The following is a 27149-nucleotide window of genomic DNA, read 5'->3' on the forward strand; positions in this document are numbered from 1 at the left end:
TTTAGTTCTGACTTGATCAACTAACTGGTTTTCACTTTGCCTCGGTTCGTCTCATCTTGGTTTGGACCTCAAATTAATCTTGACTTGTCCTCACCTGATCTCAGATTAGAGTTGGTCCATCTTACCCAGGTCTTCGTCTCGACTTGAACTTGGATTGGTCCTCAATCTTGACTTCCGAACATGCACTTGGTCACATGACTTTTTTTCCACCTTACCTTGGTTAGTCTCACCTTAACTTTCTTGTGGTTTGGTCTCCAACTTAACCATGGTTTGTTCCCACCTGATCTTGAGTGTAGACTATTTTAACCAAGTCTCCATCTTGACCAGGTCTCGCCTGAATTGTGTCTGGCCTCGATTTGTAGTCACTGTCGTCCTTGGCGGTGACTGTAACCCTACAAAATGTGCCGGATCGTTGTCTCTGTGCTGACACATCTAGTCCTCTCTGTTGTCGAACGTATCTCAAGTGAACCAACGTGAGAAACATTGTCTCCGTGAGATAAACCCGACAGTCGTGGGGTGCGAGAGAAGTTTCTGCTCCCCTTGCTAAAGCGCCCCAAAGTTCTTGGGGAGTCATTGCCTCCGATGGATCTCGCTTAACGCCATCCGAGGCGCTTTTGGGGATACCGAGAAGCTTGAAGGAAGATGGAGGAGACTCCCGGAGTTCCAAAGTTCAGCCCGGCCTCGAGTGAGCCCCCGTTTGGACGTTTTAACCTTGAGACAAAATGTCTGTGAGAAGAAAAGGCAGTGTTACATTTGAAGAGTCTTACTTGTAGTTTCATCTTTTTCACGACGTCTGACCAGACTTCTCCATGGCGCCGTGTCCTTGTTCGGCCACGTGCATTCGTTTTTTTTTTTTTTTAAATTTCCTCCTCGCTTCCTCCAAGGTTGGCGCGAAATACCGATGAAGTCGAGATGCCTCGCCGTGTCGGCTACCTTGGCAACGCTCATCCATAAATAAGAAGCACACGGAGTCTTGGCAGAGGTTCGCCGTGAGAGTCCAGAGTGTAAATCAGGAGAATCTGGACTCGACTGCTCCGGTATGTTCGACTCCACCTTCGACTGAGCATCACGGTTGAAAAAAAAAAAAAACACAACCAAATAACCAGGTCAGATCCTGGACGGTTTCAGGAGTGATGTCACTGGGAGTATCGTTCCTTTAAGAAAAGACAACGACGGAGCTAGCATTGATTAATGGCATTGATAAGCTTGCAGGCGTACATGGGGCTGCGGTGAATCAAGCTGATGGGGTATCTGTTCTCTACCGGAACCGGCTCTTGTTCTCAACCAACCCGGATGAGTCACGGTCCCTCCTGGTATTTTTTACCGGTCAGGCGGAGCGGTGGAGGGGTGTATTATCATTTGTGGCCCCCGATAGCGAGCTAATTAAGCGTATCAGTTATAGGCCGCTGTGCGACTGACGCCTCTTCTGTTTCATTCTTCTGCTCGGCGGGCGCAACGCGTGGTGACGCCATCAGTTCCATCCATCCAGTTTGCGGATCGGGTTCTAGCGGCGCCCCCGGCCCCCCCGCACCACCCAGCGATGTAGCATGTTGGTTCTAGGCTTGAAAGATGTGTGTTAGGAGCCTCAGATGAGATACTGGATTGCCTGTGTGGCTCTACTTGTTAAGCATACAAGTCAGACCCACAAAGCTAGTCGTACATTTTAGCTGGCGACTTAAAGTCGTCAATGGATTTCCCAATGTACTCATGCTGTGGCGATGGTTTTTAACGTTCTCCCTCTTCTTCCACTCCCACCGTTCCACAGAGAGCATCCGGAAGGTTCTGGACAAGCAGCCGCTGAAGCTGGTGCGAGCCATCAAGCAGGACACCCGGAGCGGCAAATCGGAGGACAGGATTCTGGTAAGCGCCGCCCCTAACCCGTCGAATCGCCCGCCGCTTGTCGGGACGGGTGGGGGTGGTGGGGGTGGTGGAACGAACCCGGACAACTCACCCCCGGCTACACTCACCCCCCACGCCACCCTCCACACCCACCCCTCGTCCCGAGACGCCCGACAGACGCGTTGAAAATGGGGCTTAAGGCAGATGCTGCCTAAGCAGAGCGGAGTGGACACCATGCCGAGGCCTACTGAGTCCATCCCACACACTTTATTAGATGTGGCAGGGTGGCCTTAATGCCACAGGCAAGAGTGTGTGTGCATGTGTGTGTTTGTGTGCATGCATGTTTGTGTTAAAAAGCTCCACTGTTTATTGCATAGACAGTCATTGTTTATATGGCTTGGTGTGTGTGTGTGTGTGTGTGTGTGTGTGTGTGTGTGTGTGTGTGTGTGTGTAAAAGCTTGATTGTTTATTATATAGCCAGTCAAGGTTAATATAGCTTGTTGTTGTTGTTGTTGTTGTTGTTGTTGTTGTTGTGGTGGTGGTGGTGGTGGTGGTGGTGGTGGTGTGTGTGTGTGTAAAAACCTTGACTGTTTATCATATAACCAGTTGGGGTGGATATGGCTCATTGTTGATGTTTGTTAATGTTTCAGAGGTGTGTGTGTGTGTGTGTGTCTAAAAGCTTGACTGTTTATTATATAGCCAGTCAAGGTTGATCTAGCTTGTTGTTGTTGGTGGTGGTGGTGGTGGTGGTGTGTGTGTAAAAACCTTGACTATATAACCAGTTGGGGTGGATATGGCTCATTGTTGATGTTTGTTAACGTTTAAGAGGTGTGTGTGTGTGTGTGTGTGTGTGTGTGTGTGTGTGTGTGTAAAAGAGCCAACCATTTGGAGTACATGCCAATCATGACTGCAAAGGCTTATTGTTGGTGTTTGGAGTGTGTATGTGTGTGTGTGTGTGCATACATGCCTCTGTGTGTGTGTGGAAAAGGGCCGACTGTTTAGAGTACATGCCAATCATGTCTGATATGGCTTCTTGTTATTGTTTATCGAGTGTGTGTGTGTGTGTGTGTGTGTGTGTGCGTGCGTGTGCGTGCGCGCGCGGGCACACCAGAGGGTGTGTGGGCAGCTCCATGACACGTTCGGGGAGCCTGTGTGAGGCCCAGGCCGCCCTGCTTATTGAGAAATTGTCGATGAATCGCCCCACTGGTGACTGATGGCTTCGTCACTGTCGGCGGCGAAGGCGGCGTTTGCTCGCTCGCTCGCTCACTTCCTCCCCCTGGAAGACAAAAAAAAAAAAAACAGACACTGATTAGCACAAAGTACAAACCTTCCTCCTTTTTTGTTTTTGCCCTCTATCCATCCATCCAGTCATCATCACCACACACACACACACACACAATTTCCCTCATCTCCTCCCTTTGCCCCCCTCCTCATCTGTCCATCCCGATCACTCACCCTCCGTCATCACCCCCGGCGCCGCCGTCCCCCTCCACCCTCCACCTCCACCCTCCACCCTCCACCTCCACCTCCACCCGTGTCCTTCCATCTTTACTCCAACCTATAAAAGGGTATTGAGCTCCTCTTTCCATCACAAGCAATTCAATTAGTTCTTTTAAGACTTTTTTTTTTTAAGTCTCCAAATGGTCCTTGGCCGCCGCCGCCACTTTAATGCGGGGAGGAGGGCTGTGTGTGTGTGTGTGTGTGTGTGTGTGTGGCGGGGGGAGGGGGCGAAAAGGTGGATCCCGGCGTTTATCCGGGCCTGTTCCCTCTGAGAGGAGAAGCTCTTCAGTCTAATTGATGCAATGTTTTGGAACACAGGGAGGTGAGCTGAGGTGCAACGAGGTGATTGGCGGCATTGCGCGCACACACACACACACACACACACGCGCACACACACACACACAGGCGGCTAGAGATTTGCAGACAGTTAACCCACGGGTGGGTGTGTTCGTTGTGTTTTTTTTTTTTTGTTAGTTTTCAGGCTTGCCTCCTAATGAGGAGTCTTCGTTCAGGAAGTCGTGTCTTTAAGCCCCCGACACAGCTTTCATCCTCCCCCTTTTCGTGTGTTTTCGTGTCCGCCGCGGACATCAATCCAAGGCCCGCCGTTTCCGCCGCCGTTTCCGCCGCCGTTTCCGCCCCTCGCCGCTCCACCAGGAGAATTTCACCAAACACGTGGGATTCCTCAAAGTATCTGGTTCCACGTCGCGCTCCTTCCTTCTCCCTGCTTTCTGGAGGCTGCTGGTGTCCAGCTGTCTGTTTGCGTTGACTGCAGCGACCGTGATGTCGCGACACACACACACACACACGCACAAACACACACACACACACACACACACACACACGTCTCGGACCGAGGTGCAGGGAGGGCTCAGAATGACATCCAAACAGAACCTGGGGCTTTGTGTGTGTGTATGCGTGTGTGTGCATTTGTGTGTGTGTGTGTGTGTTTGTGTGAGTGTTGGGAGGGTGGAGTTTCAACATGCATGTTTCCATCACTGGATGTACACACACACACACACACACACACACACGTCTCGGACTGAGGTGCAGGGCGGGCTCAGAATGACATCCAAACAGAACCTGGGGCTGTGTGGCTGTGTGCGTGTCTGCGTGTGCGTGTCTGTGTGTGTGTGTGTGTGTGTGTGTGTGTGTGTGTGTGTGTGTGTGTTGGGATGGTGGAGCTTCAACATGCATGTTTCCATCACTGGATGTACACACACACACACCACACATACTAGCACACGTGTGCAGTTACTTACAGTTTTGACATCCCCGAGGACACGCACGGTTCGGTGCATCGTCGCTTCGGCGGCGTGCATGCACGCACACACATCTCACACACATGCACGCACCCATACACACACACACACACACACACACTCTCGCAGCCATTATTAGATCACTCTATTTGAAGATTAGAGGGAAGTCGGAAAACAAAGCATCTTCAAAGGCTGGGGGTGCAGCGGCGTGGGGGGGGGGGGGGGGAGCTGAGGAGGAAGAGAGTCAGGCTGGTGTGTGTGTGTGTGTGTGTGTGTGTGTGTGTGTGTGTGTGTGTGTGTGTTTTCTGATGGCAGGGTCTGATGTGTTGTGATGCCCCAGTTGCTGATGTGACCGTCCACCACTTATTATTTATCCTCATTGGTCACCTCCCCCCCCGGCCCCTTCCTCGCCCCTCCTCTGTCATCTGGAAGCTTCCGAGCTCATAATGGTCCCATTACTGGCGGAGAACGCCGCTCTGACAGCCCAGGTCACGCTCCGCTGGCCGAAGGTGGAGCCCCCCCTTTCCTCCGGGGACCCCCGCCCCCTCCCCAAGACCCCCGGACTGGTTGTTTTGCTCTGGATCATCGGCGAGCTTTTTATTTTTGAGGCTTCTTAAATAATATCATTTTTCTCACATTATAACTACAATGTTTTTATGTTATCTGTTAAATAGATTAAATTGTCATATAACCACCTCGCTGCAGGTTTTTTTTTTTTTTTTTTTTTTTTTTAAAAAACGATGCTAGCAGCTCCTCATTATGCTAAACATCCCCAATTTTTTTTTTATTTTTTTTTTAATGAAATATATGTCCCATCAATACCCTTCCTTTTTTATTCATCACAGCTCATTGAAAACTAACACCACCGTCTGGATGTAAATCAAACCTTCAAAGCTTACAAATAAACGTCAGCATCCCGCTAATCAAAAGAATAAAATTTGATGTGCCGATCGGGACCTTCGCTCCCGTAAATAACACAAACTGACTTGTTGGAACTCCACGAGATGAACTGTTGGAGTTTTTCGTAAACAAGGTCGGTTTGTTGGAGGTGAGTCCGTGGCGTCGCCCGAGGGACGAGGTGAGGGTTTAATTTCCGAGTTAAAAGCCGGTGACAGTGATGAATGGGTCACGGCGAAAGGCGAGATGGACTCGGCGGATTGCAGTTATCGGCGTTGAGGGAGTAACAACGCTCGGGTTTGTACTTTGGATTCAAAAGTGGACAAAATAACCTCGCTATCAGGTGTTAGCAGCTAATCTGGCTAATTAAATCTGAACGGGTAAAAAGATGTCCGGCCGGGCCGCATGTTTATCCGCGTTCCACCGCAGAATCGTTCAAACTAGCTGATTAGGGCCTGCAGGTAGCTAACTCGGCTAATATGCTATCACTTCCTGAACAGCTTCTCTGTTAGCGCAGCGTTGTCGGTAGTGATTCCACCTGGTCCACGACATGTCTGCTCCACATCAGCGAGCATCTGATTTCAACAAGACAGACAAAATGTCAGGTGTAGCGACTAGGTTTATCCAAACGCGTCAACATTGTCCTGCCGGTTAGCAATCTTTTTCTAGCTCAGCCCCAGAATCTTGCAAACGAACTAATCTGGGCCTGCAGGTCGCTAACGCAGCTAATATACTATCACTTTCTGCACAGCTAGTCTGTTAGCGCAGCGTGGAATATATCTATTGTGATGCCAGCAGGTCAACCATGTGCCTGCTCCTCTGCTCCATGTTAGCTAACATCTGATTTTAACACTACAGACAAAATGTCGGGTGATAATGGCTAATCTTACTAATGTAATCCAAACTAGTCAAAATTGTCCTGCTGGGTCACAAGATTTTTTGAGTTTGTCCCAGAAGTCATGTAAATTAGTTGATCTGGGCCTGCAGGTGGCTAACTCAGTTAACATGCTACCACCTCCCGATCATGAAATTAGTCAACTTAGCTATTTCTCCGCTGTCGAATGACAGCTTTTTAATTCTTTTTAACATGATGTCGCTTTGCTAACATTAACGCAGGATAAGCAAAAACCTCTGCTTTAAAGATGGTCATGTTTTGTTGCTCTAACCTGGCGCTAACATGGCGGTCGGTAGCGACAAAGGGAAGGGACCTGCTTCCCGGCTTGTGCCGCCGTCACTTTGAGCAAAGTGGAATCCCGAGAGGCGTCGGGAGCAGCCGGGTGGCGTTTTGGGCTCTGGCTAAGCCGTTAAAACGCGTTAATCTTCTCCAGCCGGACATTCTGGATCTGTTACCGAGGTGACGACCCCTCCCCCGACCCTCCGTGACAGCCAACGCAAACACAAACGTCAGCACGGGATTGTGCGGTTTTTAGAAAGAAACCGTCATTTTCGAAAAACTATTACTGCCGCGACGTTGTTTCCACGGTTACCTCGGGCAGCGGCGGCAGGACGAGACCCGAAGGAGGCGTCTCGGGCCCCGGGTCGGGCTTTCAGCTCGGATTACGCTCCTCCGCCGAAGACGGTCCCGCTGAGCTGCGGGAACAAAGCGAAAGGCGACGGGACGCCGTCCCTCCCCGCCGCTCCTGCGTCCGCGCTTCCGCCGAAACCGCCACGCCAACGAGCCATTCATCTTCCTCCGGCTCACTGCGCTCGGGCGGCGGCGGCCATTAGCGGCGCGCCTTCTGCGATCGCTGCCTTCTTCCCACGGGATTCCCACGTAATTGCCACCGTCCTTTGGTCGATTATCGTCCGCCATGTTGGCCCCGACTGCCCACGCCTTCCTCCGGCACGCCACTCCTCGCGTTATTTATTTCTTTTTTTCTTTCTTTTTATTTGTTCTTTTTTTTTTTTTTTTTTTTTTTTACTGGCGCTTCCATCTCCCCAGCCCTCCACGCCATCCTGAGAGTTCCTCTGTTTCAGCGCCGTCCTTGTTTACTTGTTTCTTTGAAGCTCTTTCTTTTTTTGCGAGCAAATCTGGAACGAAAGGCATTTGTTTATTTTTATTTATTTAATATTTATTTATTTATTTTGCTCCCTGCATTTCCTACCTCTCATTTAGCTCCATCTCTGGCTCTCAACCACTCTAACGTCCACTTACGGAGCAGGACCTGGGGCATCTGTGCTTTCAAACACACACACACACACACACACACACACACACACACACACACACACACACACACACTTGCAGACGTTCAGCCACCATCACTCAAGTGAACTCCACATCATAAGAACACAACCCTGCCATCAGTCAATCTGTCAGATTACTTCCATCAGTGTGTGTGTGTGTGTGTGTGTGTGTGTGTGTGTGTGTGTGTGTGTGTGTGTGTGTGTGTGTGTGTGTGTGTGTGTGTCCGCGGCAGGCAAAGTGTTGTCCAAAGCCAGCTTAGCCATGCTATTGTGCATCATTATACGTACATGAGAAGCCTTGATACCGATGTGCCTGCAAATGTCTGCGTCAGGACGAAGTGCCTGTGTGTGTGTGTGTGTGTGTGTGTGTGTGTGTGTGTGTGTGTGTGTGTGTGTGTGTGTGTGTGTGTGTGTGTGTGTGTGTGTGTGTGTGTGTGTGTGTGTTTTTAAAATGCTCTCGTGGCCAAGCTTGAAATACCACAAGCAGTCAAATCTGGCACTGATCCTTAGCTTGTAGCCTCTGAGGCAGAACCATAACACACACACACACACACACACACACACACACACACACCACACACATTCCAACACGACCTAGAGACACACTTTGATTTGCACTATCTCGTTTGAAGTGCAAGACCCAGAGCCTGACAGCTTATGATTAATATAAGCCCCCGCCCCTTTTCGCCGTGGAAGTGCATGCGCGCACGCACACACGCAAACACACACACAGACACACACACTGCGAGAGATACTTTGTTTTCAGTTCATCTTGCATGCACGTACACACACACACACACACAAACACACACACACACACACTCTCCCATCAAGCCCTGGCAGTCTGACCAGGCTGCTCTTTGAACTGATGCCATCACGGCAAGGGCACCTCTGCCCCCCCCCCACACACACACACACACACACACACCTTCATCCTCACCTACACCCCCCCACCCTCTGAGGAGCTTTCAAAGTTTCAATGATTTGGGGAGTCACGTCTTCACGGCTCAAGGTTTCTAACTGTTATCGAATCCCATCATGATGTCATTCTGCGAGCCCCGCCCCCTTTTTTTACTTTCACTTTCGTTTTCTAAATATCCGGCACTTCCTGTTTCCGGGCCCTGTTAGTAGCAGCGCGTTTTTTTTTTTTTTTCTTTTTTTTTTTCTTTTTTTTTTCCACGTGAAGTATTCACGGGCCGTGAGACACACACACTCACACACATGCACAAGAAACGTGCGCTTTGACGGGCGACGCGGGTCTTGTTCCACATCGGAGGATCAAACCAGCCGCCTGCATTATTGATGGCCGCTGTTTACAGAACCAGACCTTCTGTTGGGTTCCATGGCTCCCGTGTGTGTGTGTGTGTGTGTGTGTGTGAAGCAGAGAGACCCCCCCCCCCCCTTCCGTTGGGCCTCCAGCTCCCATCACGCCTCCCCAACAGAACAGTTTTCAAACTCGCCACGGAGGATCGGGGATGCGGGGGGTGCCGGGGTCGGCCTCCACGGTTGGTGGGCTTTGAGCCAGAGCTTCCTCCACCCACCCCCACCGGCTGAGTACGTCACGGATGTCTATCCGGTTAAGACGCGGCGCTGATCTGAGAGGCCGGAATCAGAGGACTTTATTATCAGGAGGGAAATCTGGTGTCTCTGTCCTGTCGCCTCCTCTCCGTGTGTGTGTGTGTGTGTGTGTGTGTGTGTCTTTGTGCGTCTCTTTCTCTTTCTTCTCCCTCACCAGCACTCAGCAGGGCGCCATTAGCCATTCAGCGCGGAGAGGCCTTGAGGAATTGAAAGCGACAGAGCAGAAAAAGGAATAGAAAAACTGCACCGGGGGGACGGAGACTGGGGAGGGAGGAGGGGAAGGGAGGGAAGGGGGGCGCCGACGGGACGCCAGGGCACACGGGGGAATCTGGACGGATTAGGGATTGGGGTGAAGGGGCTGGCAGGAGTTGGGGTGAATGAACAGATATCCACGGAGATGGAGGGAGAAATCTGAGGAATGATGGACACCAGACGTGTGTGTGTGTGTGTGTGTGTGTGTGCGCGTGTGCGTGCGTGTGTGTGCCCGCGCCCATGCTAATTCATGTATGATTTATGAATACATTCATGCTACTTTCATGTGCTAATCATTTCTCTGGAAGCCACAACCTTTTTGATTATTTTGTTTTAGCTAGCTGGTGCCACCAAGCGCTAGCAAGCAAAAACCCGCCCCCCCCCCCCTTCGCCCGCTGCCGAAATTCGACATGACAAATCAGAGCGTCACGCCGCTCCCGAATTTACAGCGTAATATTTCTCCTAGCGCAAGACGATCATTAGCCGCTTCCTAGCATGACTTACGAGGCGTTGCTTACAACTGGGCTGCTCTCGCAATAATATCCATTTTGTTTTGTTTTTCCTGCCATTTTTTTTGCCGCCATTTGCATTTTTCATCCCTTCTGTGCGATGGAAAATTAGAAAATAAAACTAATGTGTCCCCCCCCCCCCCAGGTCCTGGCGACATGGAGATTGTATCTCTTCGCTGTCAAAGTGCCCACCAAGGTAAATGTTCTTCTAGCTCTCCGTGGAATATTACGCCGTTCACTCGCTAGCCTTGATGTCATGGTAACAAACACACACACACACATGCACACACACTAAGAAAGGAAAGTCAGATATTCTCCAAGCGGGGGAGTGTAGACCTGAGATAGCAGTGGCGATTATGTTTTTAGAAGCAGATCACGATTACATTGCAGATGATTAACGGCTGGTGGCATGAAGCTACATGCTAATTAGCTGTTGCCGTGTGGGTGAAAAGATAGACAATGCTCCCGCCTCAATTAGCAGCTAGCTGGAAGTTTTTGAGCAATTACTGCATGCTCTTTTTTTAACTGCTTTGTTTAACCTCTCTGTCCTGAGCTATGCTAATCATATAGCATCTTTCCAAACTCTCTTGCTCACTTGTCAGATCCACAATTACACCCCAATTAGAAGCCGAATGGCTCGTAGCGTGAAGCTAATTCTAATTAGCTTTAGCAGATGACATGTATGACGCCGCCCCTGCTCCAGTCAGCAGCTGGGCGCTTTTTTTGCGAGCCTCTTTTTAAATCCACAACTTATCAAATCCACTATTAGGGAAAAAACAGAAGACGAATAGCTAGTGACATCAAGCTACATGCTAATTGTCTAAACTACTCCTTCTCTAATGAGCAGGTAGCACACTTAAGTTATCGTTTTGTTGTTGTTTTTTTTTTCTCTTGGAATAAGTTTGCTACCTTGGCCCCATTTTTTTCTCGAGCTTTTGATCTCTGTTGCAAGCTAGGCTAACCGTTTATCCGCTGTCCAAACCAGCAAACTTTCTTGCCTCTTCTCAAATCCACATTTGGACCTTAATAATGCAAGCGTGGCTAACCGCTTCACCACCTTCCAAACCAGCAAACTTTATCAGCGCTTACCAAATCCACATTTAGAGACCTAAATAACATCTGGGAAAAAAAAACAGTTAGCATGAAGCGACATGCTAACTGGCCAGTTGGCACGCTGACGTTATTGGGTTTCCAATGTCTTTTTGTCTTTTCAGGTGGAGGTCACCTTCAACTTCCTGGAAATCCGAGCGATGAACACCTACCCGGAGCACCAGGTGACCAATCAAACGCCGGGTTTTGTTCCTGCGCCCCATTGGACTGCACACTAGCTGACCCCCTTGCACCCCTCCTGCAGGTCGTGATCGACACCGATAAGACCACGTACTCTCTGAGACTGCAGACCCAGGACCAGCTGGACCACATGGTCGGCCACATCAACTACGCCCTGTCCAGAGTCTTCAACAACTCCATCTATGCGTGAGCGGCCCGGTGTTCATTTCAGTTTTTTCACGTTACGTTAGCTCGGAACGCTAACGTAGCCGGACGGCGAGTTGGCAGCGGCGCTTTCCGGGGCATGTTTCCGCCTCAGCGGGCCGAACGCCGGGTATCGCCTCGGCCGTTTCCCCGCGTCACGCCGCGTTTCCCTCCGGCGGGCGGCGTCGCGGAAAAGCAGAAAAGCACGGCGAAATGTTTTTTTTTTTTTTTTTGTTTCCTTTCGTTTTCCTCCACATCTAATCAGATTCTCTGCTCGTCGCAACTTCCCGCTTCGCTCCCAGCTTCTTGCGAGTCCAATCGTGTGGTCGGATCGGTTAATCTGAGGTTATTGATCCGTGTAGAGTTGGTCTACCTTCCCCCTCCCCCTCCTCCTCTCCTGGGTCCAATCTCCCGGAGCAGCGAGGGGAGGAGGGACGGAGGAGGTATTGACCTCTGTCGGGCGATCTCCGCTCTCCATCATTCCCTCGAAGCGGCTCCTCGCCATCAGCGGCGGATGATCGCTTCCCAGGGAGAAAGATCAGAGGGAAATGAAGAGGTGGGGGAGGGTTGTTGTGCAGCATTGTGACTGATTGGCGCGAGTACATAAATGCAGATCGTATCGAATACACACACACATTCGCGCACATGCACGCTCCAACGTGGCGGAGATAAGGTGGGGATTAAGGTCAGCGATGCGCTCCTGTGTGTGTGTGTGTGTGTGTGTGAGAGAGTGTGAGTGAGTGATTTGTTGACAAATGGGATTAAGGCCGGTGTGTGTTGAACGCGACACTGCAACAACGTAATCCTATCAAAAAGCCAGAGCAGGTACACCGGGGCATGCATGCCTTTGTGCGGGTGCACGTGCGTGTGTGTGTGTGTGTGTGTGTGTATATGTGTGTGTGTGGGGGGGGGGGGGGAGGGCGTCCCCTCTCATTTCTCTTTCCATCTTCCTTCTCGGACATGAGCAAAGTAAATAAACAAGTAAGTAAATTCAGGAGTAATGTTTTAAAAACATTACTCAGCGGTTTTTAAATTAACCTAAAATGGAATTATTTCTGGACCGTAAATCAAATGTCCCCTCCTTTCTGTTTCATTTAACTGGAAGATGTCTGAGTCTAGTTTTATTTCATACTTTAATTTATAACTATTTCTGATTTCTTTTTTTTTTTTATCTGATTTTTATTATTTGTAAATACTTTTATGTATTTTTTTCTGTTATGTTATGAATTTCTATTTCTAATTTATTTATTTTATATATCTATTGGTAAAAAGATGCCAATTTGCAAATTTTACCTAATTTATACATATATTTTTTCTGTTTTCATGAATTTACTTGGTCTCATGTTCTATTTATATTTAATTTTGTTTTATTTAAAGATGAATTTCATATCTTGATTTTTAAATGTGTATAATATTTTCTTGCATGTATATATATCTTATTTAAATCTTATCTCATTTTTAGTGCAATTAATTATGTATTATATACTAACTTGTATTCATATTCAATTTTGTGTTATTTATGTTTTATTCCTTATCTCGATTTTTCAGTTTTATGATTATTTGCACATATTTTTACTTATTTTATTAATTTATTTGACCTTTTCAATATATTGATTATTTTATTTAGATTGAATAAAGTTTTTCACCTGATTTATTTACTTTTATATTAATTCACACGTACATCGAACTTTATGTTATGAATCGATTTCATCTTTTTTTTATACATTAATCATTTCATATTTATTTAAGTTCAGTTAAATTAAGTTCAGATTTTTTTTTATTTATTTATTTTTTTTTCTATCATTTTTTTTTTTTTCCAATCTGATTTCCATATCAACTATTTCATCTTATTTTCTTTTTATTTAAAGCATCATCCCAGGGTGCCCGCAGCAGCGAGCGCAGAGGCCAGATGCTAAGTAGTTCCCACCAGGGAGGCGGATCTCCTCTAGCGGAGGAGCATCATGTAGAAATCCGGCAGTTGAAGGCTTTGCCCAAGGGCACTGCAGCACCAGCTCAGGGAGGGATTATATTTCCCATCTGTTTTTTTTTCCTGCCTGATTTTGCACTGAAGGTGTTAGAAGGAGAAAAAATCCGGAGAATAGATTTTCCCCACCAGGCAGGACGGACTCTGTCACGCGGCGCAGCGAGACGAGGCGAACCCGAGTCAAGGACTCAGTCGGAGTTGCCTGGCAGCGGCGGCGAGGAGATGGGCGACATTGTGCTTCGCCGTGGACGCAATGTCGTCGCCGAGCACATCATCGGGATTCAAGAACGCGTTTTGTCGACGCCTTTTCACCCGCTCTCTCATTGCGGCGCTCGGGGTGGCGACGGAGTTAGAGCCAATCACAACGGAGCTCGGGCGCGACCCGGCGTCCTCGGATCAGTCGGCTCCAGGTTCTCCGTCTTCGGTTCAAAAATAGCCCACAGGCATGGATGACCTGGTGACTGGTCCGCTAACCCGCTAGAACTGAACGATGGAGAAAATGAAACAGGAAGTAGCGTGGCGCGCTGACCCGTCGCTCTCTCCCCACCCAGCCCTCCCATTTGCCGAGCCGAAGGCGACGCGGCAGACGGAACCACTCACAAGTTCTCGCCCGGCTCCGAGTCGTCGCTGGACGGCCAGAAGACCTGCGGTGAGTCGGCCGAAACGCCTCCCGGGCGAGCGCCGCTATCAATGTGGGTCAGGAAGCGAGGTCGCTGGATGAACTCTCTCTCTGCGCGTAATCCCGTTAATCTACGCGAAGAGCTCGGTGCAATACTTTCATCTCACCTCAGCGTTTACCGTCGCTCCTCCTCCTCCTTCCTGATTGGTCTCCTCCGTGTCCCAGGGGGTTTCTCCGAGACGTACGCCGCCCTTTGCGACTACAACGGGATCGGCTGCAAAGAGGAAGTGCAGTGGGTGAGGCGTCCGATCCGGTGTCTTCCATCCCGCCTTTCTCTTCGGCCACTCCTCTCACCAGCTTCTCTTTCTCCCGCCGCAGGACGTGGACACCATCTACCACTCGCAGGACAACCGGGAGTTCAACCTACTGGACTTCAGCCACTTGGACAGCAGGTGATACACCTCCGCACCTCATTGAGTCCTTTCACGATGAGTTTCCGGGAAAGACACATGTCCGGCCCAAAATGGGTGGTGGGAGGCGCCATTTACTGCAGCTGAAGGGAAAGCATACATAAGGGAGCCAATGTCCCTTTGTGCCCTTCCCTCCTTGTCCACTTCGCTTTCTCCATTAGGTCACATGTTTGAGGTTGTCCGACGCCATTTTTTTCCGCCTGTTCATGGTTGTCCATTGGCCCGGTCCACCTCCTCCGCGGCGAATCACAACGCACCTTCGATCCCCCCGGCAACTCCTCAATCTTTCAAATCGTACCCTTGTTTGGTCCGGAGATGGGGTCACTCCGGCTGCTGTTGACACGTACTTCTGAACGCACAATCGCGAACGTGCAAATGCTGAATTAGCGGCATGCTCCTAGTCAACCATGTGACCTTGATGCCTGGTGGTCGGCGTCCCTCCCTGACTAACCTAAAAACACAGCTTGTGCTTTTGAGTGACAGGTCCGCAGTCAGCCGGTAACGGTTTCTTAACAAAGCCGCTTCCAGTCGGGTCCCACCAGTATCGCCGCTCCAACTTTTGTTTGCCGCACTCAAACAGCGAGGCCACATTTATCTAATTCAGAAACAACAAGGAGTTTTCCTCCTCCGGTGCCACGATACACGGCGAAAACGTTTCCCCAGACGTCACCCGCTGTCAGGTTGTGTTTCGGCAAGGAGCGGCGGCGGCGGCGGCGGTGGCGTCTACCTGGACCCTCTCAAGGGCCAAATCCAGAGCGTGTTCAGTCTCTCCCTCGCTTTCTCTCTTCACAACTTGGCGAAGACGGCGGCGGAGGGAGCGCCGAGCCTGTCAGAGCCGGAACACACGACTTCAAACAAGCTGTAAGACGCCATATGTCTTCGCGGCAGCCTCCCTCCTGTCGTGTCTCTTTCTCGCTCGCTTTCTTTTCTCTGGTTTTTTTTTTTCGTCCAGACGTGGAGGGAAGCATCCGTTTCGGCCGCCGCTCTTCATAGAGAGGCTTGACGGCTGACGCGCAAACGGAAAATTCAACCTAAGATGACTCTTGATGTAGTTTGTGTGTGTGTGTGTGTGTGTCAGGACTCACACACACACACACACACACACATGCTTAAAGCGTGTCCTGTCACAGGCCTCGCCGCAGCTCTGAAATGAAAGGGACTGATTGCAGCGGCGGCGGTGAGCGCATTAACGGCGTGACGTGGCGAATGAAACCGCTCCGCTGTTGTTTCCCTCTGATCATTTAGCGTACAATAAAATGAGAGGTGTGTGTGTGTGTGTGTGTGTGTGTGTATATTGTTCCCCTGAGTCCCCCCCCTCCCCCCCGATTGTCTACAGAGGATGTAATAATATGAAATTGATAGAGGGAGGAGAGATCAATCGACGGAGGACAACGGCAGGAAGTATCAGACCAGCCAGGGGTGGGAGTGTGTGTGTGTGTGTGTGTGTGTGTGTGTGTGTGTGTGTGTGTGTGTGTGTGTGTGTGTGTGTGTGTGTGTGTGTGTCGGGGGGGGGGGCACAAGGGTAGCATCTAGAACAACTCCTGATAGTGTGCCAGAGGCTATTTGTGGCATATCACTCTTTTTCCTTGCCTTGATGGCCCTCTATAACCCCCTCCCACACACACACACACACACACACACACACACACACACACACACACACACTCACACACACCTGCTGTACAATTGGACTCCCAAAACTGAAAACCAACAGCCCCTCACCAGAATATTTCCCAACCACTTCCTGTATTGCCCCCCCCCCCCCCCCCCCCCCATCCCATCCATTTTCTCAGCTCATTTTCTACACACACACACACACACACACACACACACTGTTTTTGTCAGTCTGGTGTTACCAGGCGGGTGATTTGTCATCATGTTGCACAGCCGAGTGTGTGTGTGTGAATTCAATTTCAGAGATGTTGCGCCCTTGGATGTTTTGTTTTCTCCACACACACACACACACACACACACACACACACACACACACACACACACACACGCACATGCTGTAACGTGGCTGTTTATGACGCCTGCTGCTTTGTCACGCTGGTCGCAAGGGGTGGCGCGGGTGTAGCGTAGCATTGCCGCCGCATTTAATAACTTATATTTATGTGGCACCTTTAAGAAAAACAAAGTCTAGGCCGAGCGTGTGTGTGTGTGTGTGTGTGTGCGTGTGTGTGGTGGTTCATCAATAAGGTTGCAGCCGGCGATAAAGACGATGAGCAACGATGGCGAACACTACCAAGAAAAATGGCCACAATAAAACTGATATAAAAGTAAAATCATAATAAGTAATAAAAAAACAGTCCCCCCCCCCCCCCGTGAAAGATAGTGGTTCAGTCCACCTTGTTGCCGATCGATCACAGGGTTTGTCCCGTGATTGGTTGTTAAGGTAAACATGGACGCCATGCTTGTGTTCCAGCCTTCTGAGGCTCGGGGGGGCGCTAGCTAGCTAGCTAGCTAGCTAGCTAGCAGGTGCAAACCTCCACCCCTCCCCGTTTCCATGGCGAGCCTGACGTAAGCCACCCGCTGACCTTTCCTGGTGCATCACCCGAGGGCAGCCTCGCCGTTTCCCACCTCGCACCCTGCCGTCTCCGGTTAAAAAAAAAAAAAAAGACTCAGCAGAGTGTGTGTGTGTGTGTGTATAAGTCGCCGTTTAAGTCGCAATCTGGCCGGGAAGTGATCCTCTCGCGTCCAGATGCCGCCGCCGCCGCCTCAACCTCACCCTCCCGCTCGGAATTTCAGCATCCCGACTGTTCAGGCCTGATTTTTTCCGGGTCTGGCTATTTCCCGCAGAGTGGTCCGGGTTGCGTAAGCTTGCAGGCAGAGGGAACGTCAAGGTCGTCCTCCAACTTTCATGGGATCTTTCTTCCTTTCCGTAAAAGGAAAACCTCGCCACAGAGACAGGAAGTGCGAGGTGTGGGTTGAGGACGGCCCGTGGTCGACTCCTGGATCTGAAGGTCCTCCTTGCTTGAAGAGGGAAATGACCCCGTCTCCTCGCTCGCAGGGACGCCGCGGAGGTCAATTGCATGTCCTTTACCGCGGCGCGACTTTCATGGCACGTCAGCGCCGCCTCAGCTGTGAGTCAGGAGCCACCGGCGCGGCGGCGTTTAAGGAGAAAGACGAAATACAGCCGTCAACCCGTTCACTCCTCCTATTCATCTCTTAGAATCTCCCTCCGTCACGTTGCTAAACCGCTAGCTGATCCGCTCCGATGTTGACCATGTTTTTTTTTCTCTAATGGCTGATTGTCGTTGGTTGCAGGGACCTGGCCGTCATCGTGGCTTCCATCGCGTACAACACCTGGTTCACCAAGCTCTACTGCAAAGACATGCGCATCGTAACTACGCTCCTCCCTTCTCCGTCTCCCATGTGTTGATAAAGCGTTAGCTTGTCGCGGGCAACATCCGCTAGCGCTAGCTACTCAAAAATGCAAATAGAGGATGCAGAACTAAGCACATCCCAATGGCAAAACAGAAAAAACTACAAGTCCCAGCTTTGTGGGGTTTGTAAACAGGGCGAGCTGGAAGCTGCTCTTAAAACGCTTGTTTTTTGAATGGAGTTTGGTATGTAGACCTGGCACACCTTACATCAAGTGGGAGGATGAATGGTTGTGTGTTTTTGTTTTTGGCCCCATTATGGACTGGCCAAATCCACCTCTCGTCCAATCACAGCTGGGAGAGGCTCCGGCACCCCCTGAATGCAGGATGAACTGCAATAATGAACATTATTCATTTATTAATAATTATTAATCCTGCTGTTTTTGAATCATTCATTCTTAGCAAGAGGGTTCGACATCGCGAAAATATTCACCCCCTCTGCAGATGTCTTAAATAATATATGATATAATTTAAAAAAAATCTTTAATTTCATATCTCCAACTCCTCATTATGGCTCGTGGGGAACGGGAACATTAGATTTCCGGCCGTATCTTCGGGTGCAGGTTTTTTTTTTCTCTGAGAACGTCCGTTTTTATCCTCCATCTAAGCGCGAGTGAGCCGTCCACTTATAATTCGTCTCTCAGAGCGCTGTCAGGAAGTGTGTGTGTGTGTGTGTGTGTGTGTGTGTTTCATTTGTCTTTTGAAAAAGGCCCAGAGATTTCCCAGAAACCCAGAATGAATGGGTTAAACGCCCTCCCCCGCGCATTAATTACACATTAATTAAACATTCATCACGGTCAGACCAACCGAAAATGAACGCGATATCTGATGGGGCAGGACGAAACGGGCGAAATATCTGTCGAGTCGAATGAATGAATGCCTGGAAACAAAAGTTGTGTTTTGTCAGGTGATGCCAGCCACCAAAAAAACAAAATAAAAAAGGGTTAGAAAAAAAAAAATCCCTGAATTATCATCACAAAAATAAAATGATAATACCAGTGTAATGCTAGCGTTTGTTAAATGTGCTTTTTACATTTTAATAAGCCCCGGTTGTTTATTTCAGGCTATAAATCTTTTTTTTTTTTTAAATAAATTCATACATGTTTAAAAAAAAAAAAAAAAAAAAGCATCAGCTGTTGTCAGCCTGTCGTTTTTGCCCCCCCCGCTGCTGCAGGGGTCAGAGGTCGTGGACCAGATCCTGCACACGGTCAGCAAGTCCAACAGCCTGGAGGAGCTCACACTGGAGAACGCCGGGCTCAAATCGTAAGTTTTTTTTTTTTTTTATTTTCTCCCCCCTCGTCTTCTTCATCCTCCTCCTCTTCCTTATCACCAGCCCGAAGTACATGCATAGAATAATAGATTCATAATAGATGAATAAATCATATGCTGCCGGTTGAACTACATGGGAAATTGATTACATGTCGGAATAAATTTAATCGAGAAAAAAAACAAACAAAAAATTGAAAACGATGACAGTGGAAATTCAAAATCAATTTATAAATAACTAAAAATGTCATTTCATTATAAATCGAGAACATTTGAATTCATATATGAAATAAATAAAAACAGGAGCTTTTATTTGCTCTGTCAAAGGAAATGCATCTTCCTTTCCTCGCCATCCCATCCCGTCTCCGACGCTCGGACGTTCCCGCTCCTCCCGTCCTCTTCGCTCTTCCTCCTTTCACACTCCGGCCTCTGCCGTCTCACCTCCTCACCCTTTCCTCCACCGCCATCACAACCTTTCCATTTACATATTTTTTTTCTCGCCTTGTTCGGTTTGAATCGAGTTCTTCGCCCTTGTGGCGGGTTGAGGTACTGCAGCCCGCCGACACGCAACTGACGTCTTAAACTCAAATTACCGTATTTGTCGGATTATACGTCGCTCCGGATTATAAGTCTCACCAGACAAAAATGCATAATAAAGAGCGAAAAGAAAACCTATCCAAGTCGCACTGGGGTAATATTCGCATTTTATGGGGAAATTTATTTGATAAAGTCCAACACCAAGAATAGACATTTCATCTTGAAGACAATTTAAAATTAAAATAGAACAGAGAACAACAGGCTGAAATAAGTATAGCCTATATGACGCATGAACAACGAACTGAGAACGTGCCTGCCAGGCTATGCTAACGTGACATATTACGGTAAGAGTCGCTCAAATAACGATAGCATTTAGCACATGCTACAACCAAACAATCAGTGTCACTCTTAATCACTAAATCCAACGAAATCTTCTTCTTCGGTGTCACTTCTGAACAACTCTGCAAACTCCGAAGGCAGACAATGCGCCGCTTCCTCTTCTACCGGTACGTCGCTTACGTCAGAGTCATCCTCACTTGCAGTTCCAATTATTCCGGCCTTTCTGGATCCCGACAGGACGGCGTCTTTGCTCTGATAGAGAGGCGGTTGCGTCGCATGAAGCGGTAACACCAGGAAGGTCCTCCCGAAAACTCGTTTCTATTCATCTCCTTGGCAACTACCTGGGTGTGAAGACGCAACTGTCCTGTTGACAAGCCTCTCCCGGCAGCACCTTGTTCAAGCACCCATGCGTGAACTCGTTCCACTAGCCGTGGCCAGCTAGCTTTTAGCACGCGATTAGCTTTTTTAGTTTTCTTCATTTCAGTAAGAGTAACCTCCGCTTTTCACCAGTCCCTTACAAGTTTCTCACTAACTTCAAACTCTCTTTCTGCTGCCCGATCGCCGTTTTCGATTGCATATTTCACTCCTTCCAGCCTGTAACCTGCAGAATAGGATTTTCTTTCTGGTGCCATTTTTGTTCAGCCCTTCTCAGTTGTTTTTATAAGATACCGCGAATGTTGAAATGATCAATTTTCAAAGGTACAGAAATATCAGGTAGCTTCTTTTTTTCACAACGCACTTCTGCCATGACCCGCCCCGGCTGAATTTTGATTGGTTGGCGTGTGTGTGTGTGACGATTGCTATTATATTAAAGACACACATGCAGACACACACACACACACACACACACACACACACATCAGAGCAAGAGAGCCCAATAATTTCACACAAAAGTCGCTCCAGAGTATAAGTTGCACCCCCCGCCAAACTATGAAAAAAACTGCGACTTATAGTCCGAAAAATACGGTAAAATTATTTTAATTTACACTCACGCTGGTGCTTGGAAGTAAGAGGATTGCCATGAAGAACCATCGGGACTGTTGAGTTCCTGCTCCGTCACATTTGTGGGTGAAGCAAAGGGGCAGCCGTCCTTAAAACACTCATTTTCTGAATGGAGTTCTTCTACCCCGCTAGCCTTTGGCACATCTCGTTCACAACAGTGAGCTCTTGTCTTCACACACACACACACACACACACACACACACACCTCTCACCCCGGCGTTGCACTACAAATCCGGACTAAGCCATTCCTCACGCCGGTTAGCCTAGCACCGCTAGCTGTAGCTCGGTAATCAGGAGCAATAATTGCAATTTGATAATCAAACTTGTCCGTGCGGATTCTAAAAACCAGCGTTTTATGAATGGAGTTCGGTGGAACGAACTCCCTCCCCATTGAATCAAGAAATAGAAAACAAAACGTATTGATTTATCCACCTTTTAGGCGAATCTTCACTTTTATTAGTCTCATCTCAACCTGTTGTGTTCGTTCATATGTTTATACCGTGAATCTAATGTGTAACAGAGTGATAACGGATAATCTGGTGCACAAATGAGACTGAAATTGGGGCGAAAATGAAGCCTTCGCACGTGGCGGGAGCGAGCGGCGCGGAGGCGTCTTCTCTTTTTCTATCTTTTATTTTTTTTTAATTTAAATATGCAAATCAGCCTCAGCTCATTTCAGGTGCGAATCTGAAAAAATCTCCAGCGCCGCTTTATTTTTCCTTTTTTTTTTCCTTTTTTTTTTCTCCCCCCTGCCAAATCCGTCGAGCGCGTTTGACAAGCTTTTAAAACAGAACTCCCACAGGTCCCAGCCGAGAGTTTATCTATTTATTTATTTTTTTTCCCATCTTTGTGACAAAAACGTCTCCTCTTCCTGGAAAAACACCTGAACGCAAAGGGGGGTTTGTTATGTAAGTTTTATTTTTTTATTTTTTATTTTTTTGTCTTCGCCACCAGGGATTTCCCGCAGAAGATGGCGTCGGCGCTTTCGGAGAACCCGGCCTCTGTGATTCACTCCCTCAACCTGGCCCACAACACCCTGGATAACCAAGGTACACACACACACACACACACACACACACATTCACACACCTGGCCCTCCTCTGTGAGGCAACTTTTCCGCTGTCCCCTCTCACTGCGCCTTTTGTTTTGATTTCAAAGACTTTTCAAAATCAATCTCCGTCCTTGCTGAACACACACACACACACACACACACACACACACACACTACCGCCTCCTTCTGCTCCTTCTCTTCTTCAACCGTCCATCCTTGATGTTGTATTTATGAGCGGTCCGTCTCTGCAGAGCCGCGCTTTTTTATTTTCCAGTCTCGCCCACGACTCCCTGCACAAAGCTTTACTCTTACACTTCATCCCACACACACACGCACACACACACACACACACACACACACACACACTCAATAAGAATAAACACACATGCAGACAAAAGTTACACCTCCACGTTACAATTTTAATTGTCTGCATTCGTCACTGTTGTGGTGAATCATTTCCATACACACTTGTTGCGTGTGTGTGTGTGTGTGTGTGTGTGTGTGTTTCTTTCTTTACACGCATCTGACTCAGTTCTGCTCCCACCCCAACCTGCCCGTGCGCAGAGCCCCATACTTGACGTGCACCTAAATGGTGCTGAGGCTGCGTGGCTCCAAGCGCCCCCCGAACGCATCGCCAAGCGGTTATCATTAAATTCATTGTTAAAAATTAAAAAACTTTGTTTTTTTTTTTCTTTAAATCCCTTGACACCCCGAGGGGTCGCGCCACAGCGGCGTGCTGGAACAAGAACCCGCGATAAAAGACTCACAAGTCACTTGTGGCTCCGGGAAATGCTGCGATGTGTTCAATGACCTGAAATGTTATGTAATCTGGATCAGCATATGGTCTTCACCAGAGTGTGTGTGTGTATGTGTGTGTGTTGACACTGGGCGCGCACAATGTGCTGAGTATCTAATTGCACCCCCACACACACGCACACACACACAGGTGTATTTTCTGCTCGGGAGACATGCATTCATCTTGATAAGTGGTAAATCTGTGTGTGGGCTGATAGGGCAGGGCGGTGTGTGTGTGTGTGTGTGTGTGTGTGTGTGTGTGTGTGCGCGCACGTAATGCACTCCTCTTTCATGTTAATTGAATTGGCATAAAATAGTATTATTATTATTCTTTAATTCATATGTGTATTGCTTTGTTGCTGCTTAAGGAGAGCTAGCTGGGACGCTAGCACGAAGAGCTAGCTTCCCTCTTCTCCTCCTCCTCCTTTTATTTTAATTAATTTCTGTCCATTTAGCTCATCCTTCCCCAATTTAATTGCCCACTACATTGTTACTAACTGATGTTTTCTTGTTATTTCTCTCAAATATCTCTCTCTTTCCTAATTTCCCATCTGCTGATTGGCTGATTTTTTTTCTTTTTTTTTTTTTTTTTTGAACCCCAGATTATTTTAGCCATTTTTTTACTTTTGAGTAAGTTACTGTTTTGTTTTTTTTTTAATTTCTGATGCCAACGCCTATGTGTGTATTTATTGTGCTGCAGCGTGAGATATGAAGTAATCAATCCTAGTAGAATATATTTCTATATATAAATGTGTCTCTGGGTCTGCAGGTTCCTCACTTTGCTTCTCCTCTCCTTCCTCCAGGAGTGTCCAACCTGATCCAGCAGGTTTGCCGTCTGAACAAGGGCCTGCGCCTCCTCAACCTCTCTAAGACCACCCTCTCCTCCAAAGGTAGGAGGTGCTATCTTTGACCACGCCCATTCTCTCTTGCACACACACACACACACACATGCACACAGGTTTGATGATGCACACAATTGCATATTAAAACATGTTGAGTAGCCTTGGCTTCAGAATTAGCCACCGTTAGCCGCTACATGGACATCCTAGATCAGGGGTATCACAGCATCATTAGCATAATGGTTGCCCTCAGAGGGCTACATGTAAAGGTAACAGTATCAATGTAAAAGATGCTAAAAAAAAATAATGTTTACTCGTTGCTATACTACAAAGCTAGCTTTTCCTGCAGCAGTGTTTTTGGATGCAGCTTTGGTGAGCTTTTGATTGTTGGATAATTTGTTTTTTCTCTGGAAGGCTAACTTTAGCATACTAGCATAGCTCTAGATTGTACTCTTTGACAACCATACGCTGCCTCACAACACAAAACACATATGTTTCTTTCTCCTTGAAGCACAAACATGTATTGTCCTTCCCATCTTTCTTGAAACAGCCTTCCATCTGCATCAACTTTTCTCTTCCTGGGATCATTTGTATTTTCAATTCTACTTGTTGTAAAAGGCACTGATGTGGATACACCGCGATCTCATGGCGGGATCCCGTCACTTCGCGGGTCACATGATCAGCATGAATCGCGGGAAATGTAGTTTATGGTCAAACAGACTTTTTCAGATGTTCCCACGGGCCTGTAAAATGATGTGACGGGCCACATTTGGCCCGCAGGCCTCGAGTTTGACAAGTGTCCTAGATGATAATCGGGTCACAACCGGTTGATCTGTCAGTCTCCCCCCCCCCAACCCGTCTCCGCCGTCACACACATGTTAAGCCCGGCGTCCCACTTCTGCAGCGTTCATCCCAGACGGCACCGCCGTCCGCTGGCGTTCCGGCAGATTCCCAGGGGATAACATCAGCGCAGGCACAAATCCGCGTGCACCCCTGATCCCGTTAGCGCCGGCGCTAGTTGTTTCCCCGACACCTTTTTCAGCTTCATCCAACATCAACTCAAGAAATTGAAAGCAGGGGAACGTAAAAAAAAAAAAAGACGGAAAACGCGGCGTCTCGGTGAAGCGGTGACATTGACGAAAAGATGGGAGGCAGAGATGGAGATGTTGAGGAGCGACCAGGATGGAGAGGATCAGGAATGAAGATATCAGAGGAACAGCACATGTTAGATGTTTTGGAGAGAAGGTCAGAGAAGCCAGACTGAGATGGTCATGTACAGAGGAGGGATAGAGAATATATTAATATATTGGTAGACGGATGCTAGAATTGGAGTTGCCAGGCAGGAGCTCTCGATGAAGACCAAAGAGAAGATGTATGGACGCAGTGAGAGAGGATATGAAGCTAGTAGGTGTTAGCGAGGAGGATCCAGAGAAGAGGGTTGGATGGAGGAGGTGGATTCAAAATCAAGGGAGGGGAAAAGCCGAAAGGACAAAAAGATGATCGCGGTTTTCCCTGTTTTTCCTTTTGGCACGTGAGCCGAGGACGAGGACGCCCGCTAAAGCTTCCCTTGCTCATGCTAAGCACGGACGGCCGGTCGTCAGGGGCGACGGCCAGCGGCCGAAAGCTCAACAGATGAATCAAACATGGCTGCTATTGGGCGTCTCCTTGAAGAATCCAGACTTTGGCGCAAAGACCGCGGATTAGCATTGTTAGCATCTCCTCAACCACCCGCTTAATTAAAGGGATCAATCGGACGCGAGCGCCAAGCCCGTCCTGCAGCGCTCGGACTCGCGCTCTCGCTCCGGCGCAGGAAACCGTGTCTTATTTGGAAACCATCCGTCCACAAACGGCGTGATTTTTATGGATGTCACCCATTCGCCGCCGCCGCCAATTTCCCTTGTCGTGTTCATTTATGATCGGGCGAAGCTCCCGGAGGGTGGGCTGACAGCGATTTGGTTGGAGCGCTGTGTCAGAGTGTGTGTGTGTGTGTGTGTGTGTGTGTGTATTTTGGGGTGCAGCGACGCTCTTGACCTTGAAAAAGTCTGCGCCGCCGTGACTTTGCAGGGGATGAGCATTTTTTCCTGAATATTTATAGACGTGCCCTCCGTCTTTTCGCGGTGGACACACACACACACACACACACACACAGACAAACGTCACACAAACGTCACAGGCACTTTTGGGTCGCCTCTCCAGTGTGATCAGACATCAGAACAGGCGTCTGCCCATCTCACACACACACACACACACACACACAGGGGTGGGTGGATGGGTGACGGGGGATTAGATGCCCCGTCCCTTCTTTTTTCGTTCGTTTCCCTCCTAATCGCGACAAATTGGGGATGAAGGGCTTAATGCCACGGCGGCGGCGTGGGGAGGCGCGCAGGAAGCTGGCGTCCTCCCAGAGCCCAGCAAAACGGCGGCGCCGATAATTGGCAGATCTCTGAATAATAGCTGCCGCCATTGTTATTATTCAGTTATTTGTTTTTTGGCTATTCGCCGTGATCAATCTTTGTGTGTGTGTGTGTGTGTGTGTGTGTGTGTGTTATCGTCTCCCCAGGTGTGGTGTCCTTATCCCAGGCCTTGTGCTCCTGTGACGATTACTCCAACTCTCTTCTGCACCTGGACCTCAGCAAGAACCCTGGGGTCCTTTCTGGGGAGGACGCCACGGTGAGACCTGCGCACACACACACACACACACACACACACACTCCACCTGGCAACTTGGACTCCTGTGGGAACCTTTGTAAGTCCACGTGGGAGCTCTGGCGCCAGAGTTTGCCCCAGGACACCTCTGGGTTCGGGTCTGCAGGGACTCGACCGAGACTCTGCTGATGAGGACTCGACTGGAAATTAAGCCATTAGGAAACTGGACTTGGATCCAAGGACTTTATTCTGACTGGTATGACCTGGGTTTGGATCAGGTTAGTGGGTACTGGTTGAGGAGAACCCTACTTGGACTTCACAGGGCCCAGACCTGAATCCAAGGACTCAAATGGACTGATATGAACTGGACTTGGATCTGACTCGGGTACTCAACTCTGACTGGACTTGACTGGAGCAGACCGTGGTAGAATTCAGATCATGGGAACCAGACTTAGATCTTAGGACTCCTGTCACTGATATGGCCTGCAGTGGCAGCCTGACTTGTACTCTGACTCGTACTTGTACTCTTGAGAAGGACCCAACAGGGACACAGGTCATAGGAACCAACTTGGATCCAGTCACTGCATTCAGACTGATCTGACGTGGACTTGGATCAGATCCGGGGACTCGACCGGAGCAAACTGGACCGGGACTCTGGTTTTAGGGACCCGACTCGGATCCAAGGACTCTACTCTGACCGATATGACCTGCACTGATCGGGTCA

The 27149-nt window shown here is 48.7% G+C and overlaps 1 protein-coding gene across 2 annotated transcripts in view; it reads left to right on the plus strand.

The window, feature by feature from the left end:
* Positions 1 to 27149, plus strand: part of carmil3 (capping protein regulator and myosin 1 linker 3) — a 62698-nt gene that overhangs the window by 2527 nt on the left and 33022 nt on the right. For both annotated transcript variants that reach the window (XM_086171956.1, XM_086171957.1), the window contains exons 2-13: positions 1766 to 1860; positions 10167 to 10217; positions 11236 to 11295; positions 11376 to 11497; positions 14030 to 14127; positions 14323 to 14393; positions 14476 to 14549; positions 17835 to 17910; positions 19125 to 19213; positions 22049 to 22143; positions 23744 to 23830; positions 26340 to 26449. In XM_086171956.1, coding sequence (XP_086028082.1) covers positions 1766 to 1860; positions 10167 to 10217; positions 11236 to 11295; positions 11376 to 11497; positions 14030 to 14127; positions 14323 to 14393; positions 14476 to 14549; positions 17835 to 17910; positions 19125 to 19213; positions 22049 to 22143; positions 23744 to 23830; positions 26340 to 26449 — 1028 coding nt within the window. The remainder of the gene's footprint in view (positions 1 to 1765; positions 1861 to 10166; positions 10218 to 11235; positions 11296 to 11375; positions 11498 to 14029; positions 14128 to 14322; positions 14394 to 14475; positions 14550 to 17834; positions 17911 to 19124; positions 19214 to 22048; positions 22144 to 23743; positions 23831 to 26339; positions 26450 to 27149) is intronic.

Source organism: Fistularia commersonii, chromosome 25, assembly GCF_037954325.1.
Source record: "Fistularia commersonii isolate RoL2024-O1a breed Wild chromosome 25, RoL_Fcom_v1.0, whole genome shotgun sequence".
In the NCBI taxonomy this organism is placed as follows: Eukaryota; Metazoa; Chordata; class Actinopteri; order Syngnathiformes; family Fistulariidae; genus Fistularia; species Fistularia commersonii.